Here is a 14,941-nt window from a genome sequence, read left to right as displayed (position 1 = left end):
GTTTGAACTGCAGGAGATTGTCTTGACCATGTCTACATGCCTAAATGCACTGAGTTGCCGCCATGTAATTGGCTGATTAGAAATTAAGTGTTAACGAGCAGTTGGACAGGTGTACCTAATAAAGTGGCCGGTGAGTGTATATATACACACACACACACACATAACAATACGCATGCATAAATCTCATTCATCTTGTTTGAAAAGGGGTAGGAAGAAGTAAAACGTATTAATGAGTGTATATAATCTTTCTGATGTACAGAAAACTGTCAGAAAGCCATGTGTTATGAATGTACCAACAGAAGAGAAACAGGAAGTGTCTCAATTCACAAGCAGATTTAATCTTAATAAATATACAATTTACAATATACTTTATTACTAGTCACAATTTTTCAACTAGCTAAAAAGTCTAATTTATTGACTTCAGGTCTGATTTAGATCATTGTTACTTATATATTTTTTCATGTGTATCTGCTGTTTTACATGATTATTGAATAAAATTAACAGAATTAGCAATTATCTTGATTTATTGTAAAATTATTACAGATAATTAGTGACATCTAGCTGGGCTTGCTGTTACCGGTAATCAAATAGTTGCTTTGACGGTTGTGAGATGTTGCCCTGTTTGGTCGCCATTTTTGCTCCTCCATGTTGTCACAGATGCTAACAGTGGAAGGGATATATGGGTCTCACTCTAGTGTTATTTAACTTCATGGAAATGACTGAAAAGAAGTCATTTTGGTCAAATCATAAAAATAACATTGTGCAACCTGTTAATGCTTCAATGATGTGAATGACTCAGCTAATGTGTCAAATTTTAGCTCAATATCTGTAAAACTGACTGAATTATAGACATTTTAAGGTTGCTTAGATGTGGCAGCCATCTTGTAAAATTAATATTACATGTTAATCAGATGAAGATTTATATTTATTGTATGTTCTAAGAGTTTTATTTAAAATTTGTCATGTAGTTCGTGACATCTTTAGGTAACACAAAAATCGTTATTGTGCTTTTAACGACAGTCAATAAATAAACTTCAGAGTTTTTATTTGTGGCTAATTTCACATAAGTTGCATTACGTTATTTTATCAGCCTTTCTACAACATTATTATGAAAAAGACAAGTTCTATTACTTTTTCTTTTTAGATTCAATCAAAATCTTTTTTTGTTTTTGTTTTGTTTTCAGGCTGCACGTCAGTACTGCCCTCACCATGTAGGCCATTACCTGGGCATGGATGTCCACGACACTCCTGAACTATCCCGCTCACAGCCTTTCCAACCAGGAATGGTCATCACAATAGAACCAGGTTTGTTTTTTAGATATAAATATCTGTTCTTTCTCAACCAAAGCTGATGCTGTTCCTTTGACTCATGTTTTCTTATGGGTTTTTTTTCGTCTCAGGGATATACATCAGTGAGGACAACGAGCAGGCTCCAGAGCAGTTCCGTGGTCTGAGTGTCAGAATCGAGGATGACGTTGTGATTCAAGACAAGGGAGGACCTCTGATTCTGTCCTCTGGTGCACCAAAGACCATCGCTGATGTAGAGAAGGCTTGTGCCATGAGATAGGACACAGAAAAAAATAGGTCAGATTATGGCTGCTCTACTTTTCAAATGTTTAATTTAAAAATCAGGATTTTGGTAAGTCTAACTCTTGGTTGCACAGATTTTATAATCTGATGTTAACAATCATAAACTTTGCAGACAAGTGTAGTATCTTCCCACTGGTCAACACACTAAATGTACAAGAAAGGAAGAACAATCTTGCACGTGTGTGCCTGCCGTTATGTTTTACGAGACCTCATGCACAGAACAGGAAATTCAGCTGAGTGTTGAGGGTTTTTGTTCCTTATTTAGCTACAAATCAGAGCAACATTTATGCAGCGATCCTTATTTTACACCAGGTTTAAAAAGCAGAAGTTTTAGTTTTCATCTAAAAATTGAATATTTCTTTTTTTAGGTGTTTATACCAAAAAAAGATACTTTTTTCTCGTCTTATGCTGAATCACAAAAGATTAAAAGACCAAGTGCAGAACATTAACTCACCTTACTTTAATTATGAGCCGGCCCGGGAGTATGACTGTATCAACACACGTTCATGTAGTATTAAATGAAGTGTGAAGCGTCCAGTTTATTAAATGGAAAAAGTTATTTTTACATCTGAAATGTGAAAAATGCACTGATGAATGTGACTCAGTTATGGTGTCTGTGTTCTTTGTGAACTTTTACAGAAAACTGTGTTTGTATGTATTAAAAAAACTAATTTTATTGCGTAACTAAAATAATCCTTTAGGTTTGTCCCATTACTTTTAACAGAACTGCAGGCAAGTGAGGTGGTGCAGCTGACTTGGGGTCTCTGCTCCCTGAGAGCCTACATAGCTGCTCATTCTCCACTTGGGTTTATCTTACATGTGACTGGTTCATTGCAAAGCACAAATTTTGTCATGTGGTAACACAATGATTTTTGCAACAGTGGCTTTCTCTTTGCCACTCTTCCATAAAGTTTAGTTGTAAAGAACCAGGGCAACCATCATCGTAGCTCACAGGTGTCTTGGTGGTCTCTCTCACTGTTCCTGTTCTTTCTGCAGTTACTAAGTTTCCGAGGATGACTTGTTCTTTGTAGATTTTCATTGTTTATATTCTGTTTCCTCAAGGATTTAACCGAACTGAACAAATCTGTTTCCTGCTCAGCCCCGACCTCTCAGGACTGCAGTTAGTTCAAAACCCTGCAGATTGTCTTTCAACACAAAAAAACAGCGTAAACACATCGAACCAGGTGATTTAAAATTGATTTAAATGTTTTATTGGTGACCTACAAGGCCCAGAATGGAGACTCTTGTACACCTGTCTGACGTCCTGCAGCCTCGTATGTCAGAATTCTGGAGAAAAAATGGTCAATGGACTGAACTTATGTAGTGCATTTTCAAGTCTCATAAAGACCACAAAGTGGTTAATTTTTTTTTTATTCATCACCCATTCCAGGTTTCCCGCGGGTCCTTAAAAAGTCTTAAAAGGCATTGAATTTATCAGTCCAAAAATAAGGCCTTAATTAGCTTTAAAAAGCCTTAAATCAATCTTACAGAGGTCTTAAAATGTAAGTAGGATGATTGTAATTCCTCTCAAATATTAAAAGAATTGGTAACATTTATTTATCTTTTTAAATAATTTATTGAATACTTGTTTTGTAAAAATATTGGCTAAAATTGTCACTGTTTTTTTTTCATTTGTGTTTATTGTGAGATTGCTCTTAAGTTTAATTTCAAGTGGCATTAAATAGGTCTTAAAAGGTCTTAAATTTAGCTTGCCTTAAACTGTAGGAACCCTGCGTTCACACACAAACACACACACTCACGTTTGTTTCTCAACCCCGTGGGGACCTTCCATTGACTTCCATTCATGTTTTTTAGACTTTATANRCTAACCCTGACCATATACTCTAAAATTAACCTCACAGAAACTTACCTGACCCTAAAACTYACCTAAACCTTGGTCCTAAACCTAACCCCACACCTTTAACATGCATTTGGACCCGTGGGGACCTGACAATGGTCCCCACGATTCACTTCGGTCCCCACCTGGCTGCTTTTTTTTTTGTAAAAAATACCCCACGTTGTAGGAAAAACCCGTAACACACACACACACACACACACACACGCTGATGGTCAACTACAGTGTAGCCACAGCTGCAAGTCAGATCTCCAAAATGAAAGCCAGAATTTAGAACAAAAGCCAGATTTCTGAGATTAGGCCAGAGTTCCAATTTTAATTTCTGAATTCTGAAGAAAAAAATTAATATTTTTTGTCAAAATTCTATGATTAAATTCAGAATTCTGACCTTAATCTCAGGTCAGAATTTGATAGACATTTTCTTTCCCCATTGCCCTAATCCTCATCCGTAGTCTTAGTTAAATATATTAGCCTTATTTATTTATCATTCATTTCCCATTTTACCAGATTTACTAATCCCACCCTCTCATCCTTTGTCAGAATTCAGAAATCAATTGTCAGATACATTTCCACTGAATTGCCTTCGGGACACACCGGACGGATTTCCGGACCCTCCCGAACACTCACGAAGACGAACCTCTCCTCTTGTTCCTTTTCCCTCCCTCCTCCTCCTCCTCCTCCTCACGCCTAATGTTACCGTACCTCTAACCCTCCTCCTCCCGTATCAGAGGAGTAGAAACAACAAGCCGCCATTTTGTTTGGCGGACAGACCGTCAGGAGCAGAAGATAACCGATAGAAGGAGCGACTCCGGCAGCCGACTGCAGCCGCACCGGGAGCCCGCGGGGGGACGTCAGAGTAACCGAATCCTGTCGGAGTTGTCCGGAAAGAGGAAGCATCAGACGAGACGTCCACCGGAGGGGAGAGCCAGTTCAGTGGCATATATATGTATTAATATATATATATTTATATATAAATATAACATGTATGCATAAGGAAACACTCCGAGAAAATAAACCCACGGAAGGGGGTGTTTTTTTTTTCTTTGCGGAGCGGCGACGGGGAGGAGAGGCGGAAGAAGAGAGCTTGGAGACATCACAACGAGGGAGAAACCTGCGGGGGAAAAAAGAGGAAAAAAACATGATAAGTCAGTATGTGTCCGTGGTGGAGGAAGGCTCGAGCCCGCAGAGACAATTATATAAATAAATTGCTGCCGGGCAGGAGGGAGAGGTGGAAAGAAAGAGGGGTTTAAACACGGAGGGGGGCAGTTCATCACAAAGAGTCACAGGGAGCATTTTTGTGTGTGAAGAACAAAAAATATATTTTATTGAGGGGGGGTTGCTGTGCCGAAAAAATAGCCATTTTTTTCTGTGGTTTCCTCACAAGCTGTTAAAAAGCGACAATTTTTTTAAAAGCAAGGAGGACACTCTGCAGGAGCACAAGATAAGTAACATGACTGATCTATAAAATAATTAGATCAATTTGTGCAATAAACCAAAAAAGTGCATGAAAACTGCACGAGAGCAGTGATCTAGTGAGAGGTTTTTTTTAAACTCTAATGTGCAAATATCAGTGCCTTTTGCATGTTTAAAACAATAACCCGGAATGCAAAAGAAAAATCCCGCATTAAGAGTCCTCAAGTTTGATTTTCATCAATATTGCCACATTTTGAAGCTTTAAAAACCACTAAACACAGGTGAGGAGCTCCTGTTGCATGAGACAAGGGTTCCCGAAGTTTAAAAACTGTTTTTTTTTTTCGTGCCACCACAACAACAACTCTTCTCAGTGTCTTAGAGCTGAAATCCAGGATTTATCAGGCGGACTGTGGACCGAGACAGAACCGTGTTCGGCTCGGCGGCGGACGGATCTCCGGACGGGTTTTTGTGTCGCAGAGGCTGCTACATGAGGCTGTCAGCGGGGCTCTTTTCACCGACTCCACCTTCCCACCTCCTCCTGTTCAAATCTGCGAAGAAGAAACGAAATCTCCGACAGGGGTGGTGGAGGAAGAGGAGGAGGGGGGGACTCCGCAAAGAGAGAGAGGTGCAAAAAAAAAAACACCGACGGGGAGCCGAAGAGTTGTAACGCCGCCGTCCTCTCCCCTACCGTCCCCCCGAGCGGTGGGGGAACGAGCAGAAACGCTTCCTGAACTGGAGTAGTAGGAGGCGGAAATAAAAGGAAATACGGCATTTTTTTACGTTTTTTTTTTTCTTCATTATTTGTCAAAAAAATATGGCCGATAATGTCCTGGAGTCCGGCCCGCCTTCAGCCAAGAGGCCCAAGCTGTCCTCTCCTGCTCTCTCATTGTCTGCCAGTGATGGAAATGGTAATTATATCGCATGCATTATTCCAGTACAAACTAGCTTTGGTAGCTTTTCACAGCTCACCTGGTCACTCTTAGAAGTTTGAGCTAAAAGTTGCTAAGTCATGTTAATGATGCTTTTAGGCGTGAATGCATTTAAAGGTGCTTAACTGAGACGTGTGATGTGTTTAAGTGGGGAAATGGGACGCGAATCTGAGGCCAGAGCAACTTTCCAGTAGTTTGTTTTGGTGCGTTAGCCTCCGCTGAAAAAAAAAGATCCACCTCCAAACAATGGACGAGTCGAGACTACCCCGTTGGCTTCAACTTGTTTCGCCACATTAAAAGTTGTTTAAGTCAAAGTCGGAGCGCTCGTGTTGAGTAAATGTGGGCGTTTTGCTGGTATTTGATGAACAAAGTGGCAAATAAGCGCCCCCCGAACGAGCTTTAGGAGAAAGTTGCTGTTACCGAGCGAGCTAGCTAACTAGCTAGAAAGACACCCCCACCGGTGTTGTGTCGAAAAATGCACCCCTTCCGTAAGAAGTGGGGTTGAAGCCAGTGAAAGTGAAAAGMGACATGCAAGAGCAAGGTTTTCAAAGGTTAATTAATATTTGCTGTTTATATCCATCGTTTACTAGTGTTTTTGTGTCCGAATAGTCCCCGCACACTTAAATAAATTTCTTATAAATGCTGCAAAAAAAGAGGCATTTTTGGATAGAAAATGTGATTTTTGTGTTAGTAGGCTAATTAGTTTCCTGATTAGAAATAGCACTTGTGCATAACATAGTTGCCCAGCTCTTCTAAAAACAACAATAATGATATCGTGCACGGATAATCAAGTGTCTGTGTCACTTGTGGTTTTTACGCTCGTTTTTCTTTTAAAACWCAGTGCTCAGAAATGTGTCTTCGGTGACGGGACTTTTCATGGCAGAGGGGCCTTTTTTCGACACAACACCGGAGCGGCTCAGCTGAGTTCCGTTAAGAAAATAGTGTAGGGTTGAACTTTTTTAATCACAGCGACGATTAAAGTGGGTACAAACCCTTTCCGTAACGGAAAATATGCGTTTCATGGCAAAACAAGCATTTATTACCCGAGCTCCACTCTTGTTTTCAGTCTAAGCTAGCTATTGTATTGTTCGACACTGATGATTAAGTTGGGCGAAGCGCTGCTGGAGTTTTAAAAAAATATGCGTCGATGGAAACAGTTTAATCACATTTCAACAAAACACAGCCATTCTAATTGCGTTAATTTGTTTCTCAAATCGACTTGTTTACATCTTTATTTTGTCGACTTGAACTAGCGGTGGTGTAACGAATCTCATTCTTATTTGTCGTTCATTGTCTGGCTGCTAAAAGCACGACGGTGAGCCCGAGCGTCACGTTTTAAACGTGTCCTTCAAAACACCTCAGATTCTCAACAAGAAGCTTTTAAATACGTCCATAAGTCTCAATAGTATGTGTAGAATGCTCATAAAATAAGGTTAGATGTGAAGATAGTGATGAAACGTTTTCAATTTCTATTAAATGAGAGTATTAATGAATTTCAGTATTTGTCCGACACTTTTCTTAACACCTGCCTTTCATAAATCACACTTTTTTTTGTTATTCCTACTGTTCTATCCTCTTTTATATAACTGCTTTATAAATTCACACACCTGCCTGGTGTTTACCTTCTGCGGCTTCTCACCTTGTCCACCCTGCATCAGCTGTGTGGAGCCCCTCCAAACCACAAACTGATGCCCAGGAGGGAAGTCCAGTTTGAGAGGCACTTAAAGCTGCACTGGTTTTCAGACTATGAGCTGTAGATGAAGGATTAAACAGTTACAGGTAAAATAAACTCCTGATCTTGTTGGTATAATATTTGTATTTTTTCCATTTCTTTATGTCTAGATTTTGGTTCACTCTTTGACCTGGAGCACGACCTCCCGGATGAGCTCATTAGTTCTTCGGACCATGGGCTGACCAATGGAGGGGATGCCAGCCAGTTCCACACTAGTCTTGGAGGGCTCGGAGGTGGGATTGGTGCAAGCGGCCAGYATGCAGCTGCAAAACACAAGCAGCTGTCCGAGCTCTTGCGTGCTGGAGCYCCGGCACACCCGGGGGCCCCTACGTCCAACAGCGCACCATCTGGGACTTCCATGGGACTGATGAGTGGCATTAGTGCACCTCAAGGCATGCATCCTCAGGGCCAGCAGCAGCAGCCTGGATTAATGCCTCAAGCTGGAATGATTGGAAGCGGGACGGCGCTCAGTCGGACAGCGGCCATGATGAGTGCTCAGAAAGGCCCTCCTGGACAGCAGCAGCAGCAAGGGCTGATGGGGGCGCAGGTTATGAATGGCTCCCCTAGAATGGGCTACTCTGGAAATGCTGGACTGGGAAACAGTAGCAATATTTTGGCAGAGACCTTAAAGCAACAACAGCAGGGRGGTCAACCTATGGGAGCCGGGGGACAAGTGGGGATGAGACCACAGCACCCTGGCGYGCTAAACCAGGTAGGCATCATCAGAACCAAACTTTACGTTTAAACTGGCATGAAACTGACATCTAGGTTGCAGCTGCTTCTCATAAAATGGACTGAACTTGGTTTTAAAGTGGTGTTCTTTGAAAAAGTTCAACAATAGCTTACTTGTTGTAGCTTCTTAAAGGGCTTCAGTTTGGGGCAAATGGAGTTTAAATCTGATTGAACCAAAGCTTTTGAATCCAGGTTTTAGTGAAGGTTTTTGGAAACKACCCACAGAGGCGTGAAATTGTGCGTGACCGCTACAGACGGCTGCAGTTCATAGTTCTTCTGCGCTTGTGCGCGTAGAGAAACATTAGCAACAATGGCAAATAGCAGAGTGCTGCTCACCTTTTTTAAACTTGTAGGCGCAAATCGACCTCCAAACACAGGTTCATGTGCACCTCACCAGACTTTTAGCTAGGATTTTGGAAGAAAGCGTCAACCCCACAAAGGTTTATAAAATGTAAGTAGGCACAAAAAAAGGCTGCGCATTGAGATTGTGACAACAGCTACTGAAGCTGTAACGTTGTTACCCACCTCCTCTTTCCAAGCCAACATAATTTATTCTTTGTGCATGCTCTGTGCATGCTCACTGCCGCATCATTTTGCTAAGACCTGGCCCACCTTTATTCTGATTGGCTAGTAGGCCTTTCTAGTAGGGTTGGGCAATATTGGCAAAAAATTAATCACGATTAATTGTGGTGTTTAGCCGATAACGATTAATTTGACGATTAATCCCCTGGAGTCCCTGGACACCCTCATGTCCTAGTCACATGACCAATTTAGTGGGAAAAATTTCATAAAAATCTGTTCCAAATTATGTCAAAATTACAGACTTCATGCTACACATCAATTTTAAAACTGTGTTGATAGATAAATAAATTGCAGAACTTTTTWAAATTTGAAGCAGAGAGGAGCAGCGAGCGGATTCTGCCTGGTGGCATTAATCGTTTTAATCGTCAAGTGTCAAAAAGTAATCGATTAATGTTTTTCTGACGATTAATTGCACACGATACGATTATGCCCAACCCTACTTTCTAGTGTGCATCATCGCCACACTAAAAGAATCAGAAAACCAAACAGGGTGTCCAAAAGATGCCCTGATGCACCTCTACCTAAAAGCCTGCACCTCATCTTTATAACCTATTGGGGTCTAAAATAGTCATTTTAAAGTGACAGTATAATAATTCGTCATTTCCTACCTGGCAACTCCTGCTTGGCTTGGAAACTACATTGGATTCAAAGAGCACTGCAGTATTAAGTGAAGTTTTTTTTGTTTGTTTTTCCATGTTGATTCACAACAATCAACTTTGAAAAAACACTAACACTGCCAGAGAAAATTCACATAAAGCATGTGTTTTGAAGCTTCCTATAATGAAAACATGTTGCAGTGATTAGGCTTTGATCATTGTCATATCGCGGTATAACAAAATACCTTCATACCGCTTAAGCCTAAGTAAAGCTGTGTTTTTTCACATATTTTTGCATTTACCAAAGAATATACAGTAAGCCTGTAAATAATAACTGAAAATTACAAAAACAAGACTGTCTTGAACAGACTTGGAAATATTTGTCTAAATTTCAGTGACAAACACGACGCTAATCGTGTCAGTTTTCTATTGCATTTTCAACATTAAGTTGTTGGTCACTAGCTTGTGAATATTAGGTTTTTTGGTGTGTTGTGCACACTTTATTCGGCATAACAGTGTAATGTGACATTAACCGTGCTTTAAAGGTTTATAAAATGTTTGCATTCGTCACATAAAAATGTGCCACTGGAGTTTGAAGACGATAGCATACATGTTAACCTCATCGGACGTTTACCTGTATAAAGAGCCTCAAAAATCCGTAAATTTTGCAAAAAAGTCTGTATAAAATCGCACCCGCCGGGGGTGGGGTCTGTCGGCTGCGGACATGAAAGCACCCGCTGCGAAGCAGGAGGAAAGGAGAGCGGAAAAAGTTCAAACCTTATTTCTAGCGGCAGAAAAGGGTGGAAGATGGCTATTTTGTTATTTATTGTTTTTTAAATCATCCTACAGGCTCTGACATGTTAGATAAATTTGAAAATGAGGTTTTGAAAAAATCCGTGAGATTGCTCTATACGTCCGTATACCTGCAAAATGACGTAAAATCCTTACAACTTCCGGACAATCCGTACAAGTTTACATGTATGCGAAAGCTATCTCCTTTGTTTTCAGTCCAGTTAGAATGAAGCTGTTTCAGTAAAGCTGAGTAGTGTGCTAGCTGCCTGTATGATGCTGCTGAGGATGAGTTCTACACACCAGGTGCAGGGAAGATTGTGGTTAAATGTTGAACTCGCAGCTGCACCGCAGGATTTGCTCTGTGGTGTCGATAGTTAACCTACCTGCTTGTCAATAAGCCACATGACAGTTCTGATTTTCTCTGAGGAGTTGCTGCAGAGCCTTGTTAAATGGTTGCATGGAGCTGTTTTTCTGCTAATTACTGTGTATTAGTGAAAACACTGTTAGATTTTTAACATTCTGTTATTAAAGGGATCCCTGATTAGTTGTAACATTAGACTTTATTTAATAAACATATATTTTAACTGTAAAATAAAGACTGTAAAAATTCTGTAGGCTGTATAGTTTTTATCATTTTTAAACTAAAAGTTTAAAAATATATTACACAAACAGGGCCATTTTATTTATACGCAAAACATTCTGGGTAAATGATGACGTGCATAGGTCCTCGGTGTGAGGCTGCTAGCGAGCTATATCCACCCTGAAGGTTAATCTTGAACAATATCTGATGATCGACTCTTTTAAATGAAACCAGAGAGCGTTGACAGAGAGGAGAAGGTAGAAATGACTCAGCCTGGAACTGAAAATATGGATGGGGGACAACAGTTTAGCTTGTTTGTCGCGCTAGCGCCAAGCTAATACATATAAAGCAATACAGCATTGGCGCTAGCGCAAAAGCTAACAGGCTAAGCTGAGGTTCTTCTACCATGAAGCAGCTCTGTTGTCCTCCATCCTCCATATTTTCAGTTGCAGACTGAATCATTTCTGTCTTCTCTTCTCTGTCAACTAGGGCTGCAGCTAATGATTATTTTAGTAATCGATTAATCTATTGATTATTCTGACGATGAATCGAGTAATCAGATATAAAAAAAATTTCATGTTCTGCAGTAATTATTTAAGCTTATTTTATGACAAATACAGTTATTTAAGAAGAGGTAAAATACACCTGCTGATGACCCTGCTGCAATCAAAGTAAAATTACAATACCAGTTGTATTAATTAATGCATTTTAAACTCCATTTGTTTGTATTTATGTATGTAAGGTTTGAGGAGGCATTAATTAATAGCACTCTGTCATTGAATCATTTTTAACCATCACTGAAAAATCTAAATGCTGTAAATAATGTTATGGATTAGAAAATTGAATTTTTTATTTATTTATTTTTTGGTTAGAAATTTGATAAGTAAAATGGGTAATATAAACATTTGGGTGTTGCAATAGAGTTTTGTAGAGTTCACTCGTTAATTGTAACAAAGCTATTTTAAGACTGTTATTAGGTTGATGCAGGGCTCCCATTTAGGCAATAAAAACTTAGTCTTGACTGCTTAGCTATAAACAATAATATATAGTAGTATAATGAAGGCTAAAATCATAAAAAGCAGCAGCAAATAATAAAAAAATCCAACTATCTTCAGTAAATATTTTTAAACTTGAAATTTTTACTCCAAGTATCATTTAAACTAAGATAAAAGCATATCAACAAATAAACATGTTTCAGCTTTTTTAATCACACAACTTACACACTGTTTAATAAAACCCTGCCAGGTCACCATGATTAGTCAGCACAAATAATGTTAGCCAAAATATACCTCCTCGTCGTACATCTGRAACATGACAGTTTATCACAGATTTAGGTAACCAAAGGGAACGTGAACGATACCGGTTAACTCCGGACGCGTTCGGTACATGCAGCCGCTGTTTTTGTTCCGGTAAAGAAACATCGAGGATGTGCAGAGCATTGCGTGTTGTCGTCTTTTCTGTTTAGTTTAAAATGTTCCCATGCTTTTTATAATTTGTCGTTTTCTGAGTGCTTCGTTTCGACACTCTTCGTCTTCTTCTAAAGCTAAATATAGTGCTCAGCAAGCATACACGCGTGACACGTCGACAGTCGTAGCATTGTGTGTAACACAAAATAACATTCCGGGCAGACGAAAGTGCACTCTTTATAACAGTATGTATTTTTTTTGCGAAACTTTGAGGCAGATAAATTTGCCTCGAGGATTTTTTGTAATCGATTTACTCYAAATTATTCGACAGTCCTACTGTCAACGCTCTCTGGTTTCATTTGAAAGAGTCGATCATCAGATATTGTCCAAGATTAACCTTCAGGGTGGATATAGCTCACTAGCAGCCTCGCACCAAGGACCTATCCACATCATCATTTACCCAGAATGCTTTGTGTGCAAATAAAATGGCTCCGTCCGTGTTAAAATATATATTTTTAAAATTTACAAAACTAAACATCCTACAGTATTTTTACAGTCTTTATTTTACAGTTAAAATATATGTTTATCAAATAAAGTCTAATGTTACAAGTTACTAATCAGGGATCCCTTTAAGGTTGCATTTAAAACAGTTCAGCTGATGAAAAGTTGACTGAAACTGACAGCTGATGTGGACTTTTTCTGGGTTGTTTACTGTCAGTTTTCCTAATTTATTGTTGAAAAAAACTAAAGTTGAAAGAAAACAAGTACCAAACCACAAGAATAATCAAGAAAAGGAATTGTAGTTCTGTATTCTTAATTACTTTTTGTTCTCAGATAGTCGTCCTCTCTTGGTTTCTCTGACTGTTTTCTGTCGTCCTCCAGATGATGATGGCCAATACAGGCCCCTATGGTGGTCTGTACAGCCAATCTGCTGGCCAGGGAGTGCCTGGAGAAGGGCTGGGCCCTCAGCTCCAGAATAAGCCAGGCCCAAATGTGCCCACCCAGTTCAGCATGGACAAGAAGGGACCTCCAGCTCAAAGCATGCCGGTGATGGTAGGATTCTTTAGTCATCTTTTGTTTTTTTCACTCATTTTATATAAACTTGACACAAAAAGAAAGGAGTTTTGTGTTTGGTAGATTATTTATTTGTCGTAACAATGTTTCTTGGTAATAAATCTTATACTGTTGGAAAGTCTGTTCATTTCCCCTTTTAAAGGGTGCCACATTTGTAAGGAACATGCATTTGTGGGATCAGCAGTAGAACTGAGTATGTGGGTTGCACACATGAAAAAAATTGCCAAATCTTCTCTGCCAAACTATTTATTTTGCTGTTTTATTTATCTGCTCTGAGCTTCTAGTACCCCCACCCCCACCCCCCGTACTTCTAGTCAGGTGTGGCATAAAACATATTGTCAAGAAGACTCGTTACAACAGAAATCTATTAAACACAAATGTCCTTACTTGTTGTGCTAATTATATGTTGTCATCCCCAAAATTTTATTTTATCTGCCAAAATATACAGTATATAATCTTTTTTTTCCTCACTGACATTAAGTCAGTTGAAATTTTCTTATTTTAGGTTTATTTCTGTTTTGTTAAATGTCCAGATAATGACCATGATCCTATTTAAAAAAATTGTTTTTATTACTTGGTGATTTTGAAAAAAGAAATTTTTTCGATACAAAAGAGAGAAATTTCCATGCCCCTTTAAACTTGTAATTTATTTATATTAGTTATGAACATTTGTTTAAACTCAAAAGTACAGTTTTTTTTAATTAAATGTTGCTGAAACAGCAAGTTTCTCCGTGGACCTACGCTCAAAAATGCAGCCTAGGTGGAGTAGTCGAACACTGATCCTTTAACACAGAGCATCTTCAGAAGACATGTTGAAAAAGTAAAATTTTAAAATCTGTATTGTTCGGTGCGATGTGTATATATAAACGGTTCGATACGGGTACATGTATTGTTGCACCCCAATGTATGTTATGTTTGTTATGTATGTTATGTTTGTAGGATTCCTAATTGACCCAAAACAGGAAGCATTTAGTCTAATTTGTTGTCAGACAATAAAGAAAATACAATATATTTAAACATCTGGTTTCAACTGTAGATTGTATTAACCTCAAAATAAGATGACTGCCACAGCGACCCGACTTTGGCAAACATAAAAACAACAGTGGCTTTGACAAATGTACAGTTATTTAGCTAAAATCTAGAATGGCAGTAGCTGAGGGTTAGTCATAACACATCCTAACAAGTATGCTCGAGTGGGACGGCCTTCTTTGTCCACCAGGAGGTTGCAACATTGGTACACTTTCCTTTATAAGGCCATTATTCCTCCTAAATTTGTGAATTAATCACACGGAGAAGCGATGGTTCTTACTCTTTGCATTCAAATGACCTTTTCTTGCTCTCTGTTCTATTTGTCCACACAGAATTGGGGAAAAGAGGCTTTTGTTTGTTCTGCACTGTTGCAAAATTTGTATGGAATTTTAATTGTGTAACTAATTGTAATTTGGTAACTTTTGCTGCCTCTTGGCCAGGACTCCCTTGAAAAAGAGTTTTTTTTTAATCTCACCTGGAGCTTCCTGGTTAAATCTAAATAAAATAAACAGTCTTCAAGGCCTTTAAATCCCTAATGTATATACAGTAGTTTGCAAAAGTATTCATACCCCTTGAACTTTTCCATATTTTGTCACATTACAACCACAAACATAAATATATTTCACTGGAA

At 39.0% G+C, this 14,941-nt stretch overlaps 2 protein-coding genes across 2 annotated transcripts in view; both read left to right on the top strand.

The window, feature by feature from the left end:
* xpnpep3 (X-prolyl aminopeptidase 3, mitochondrial) overlaps nt 1–2,266 on the top strand; it is a 24,157-nt gene extending 21,891 nt beyond the window's left edge. Inside the window, exons 11-12 of the mRNA XM_014012889.1 lie at nt 1,185–1,305; nt 1,401–2,266. Coding sequence (XP_013868343.1) covers nt 1,185–1,305; nt 1,401–1,567 — 288 coding nt within the window. The 3' untranslated portion in view covers nt 1,568–2,266. The remainder of the gene's footprint in view (nt 1–1,184; nt 1,306–1,400) is intronic.
* A 1,942-nt stretch (nt 2,267–4,208) lies between these two features.
* The window catches only part of ep300b (EP300 lysine acetyltransferase b), a 53,757-nt gene continuing 43,024 nt past the window's right edge, over nt 4,209–14,941 (top strand). The window contains exons 1-3 of the mRNA XM_014012846.1: nt 4,209–5,766; nt 7,630–8,231; nt 13,090–13,260. Coding sequence (XP_013868300.1) covers nt 5,673–5,766; nt 7,630–8,231; nt 13,090–13,260 — 867 coding nt within the window. The 5' untranslated portion in view covers nt 4,209–5,672. The remainder of the gene's footprint in view (nt 5,767–7,629; nt 8,232–13,089; nt 13,261–14,941) is intronic.

The sequence above is a fragment of the Austrofundulus limnaeus genome, unplaced genomic scaffold, assembly GCF_001266775.1.
Source record: "Austrofundulus limnaeus strain Quisiro unplaced genomic scaffold, Austrofundulus_limnaeus-1.0 Scaffold96, whole genome shotgun sequence".
Lineage (NCBI taxonomy): Eukaryota > Metazoa > Chordata > Actinopteri > Cyprinodontiformes > Rivulidae > Austrofundulus > Austrofundulus limnaeus.
Note: the sequence above shows the minus strand (reverse complement) of the source record. Positions and strands in the feature narration are given on the sequence as shown.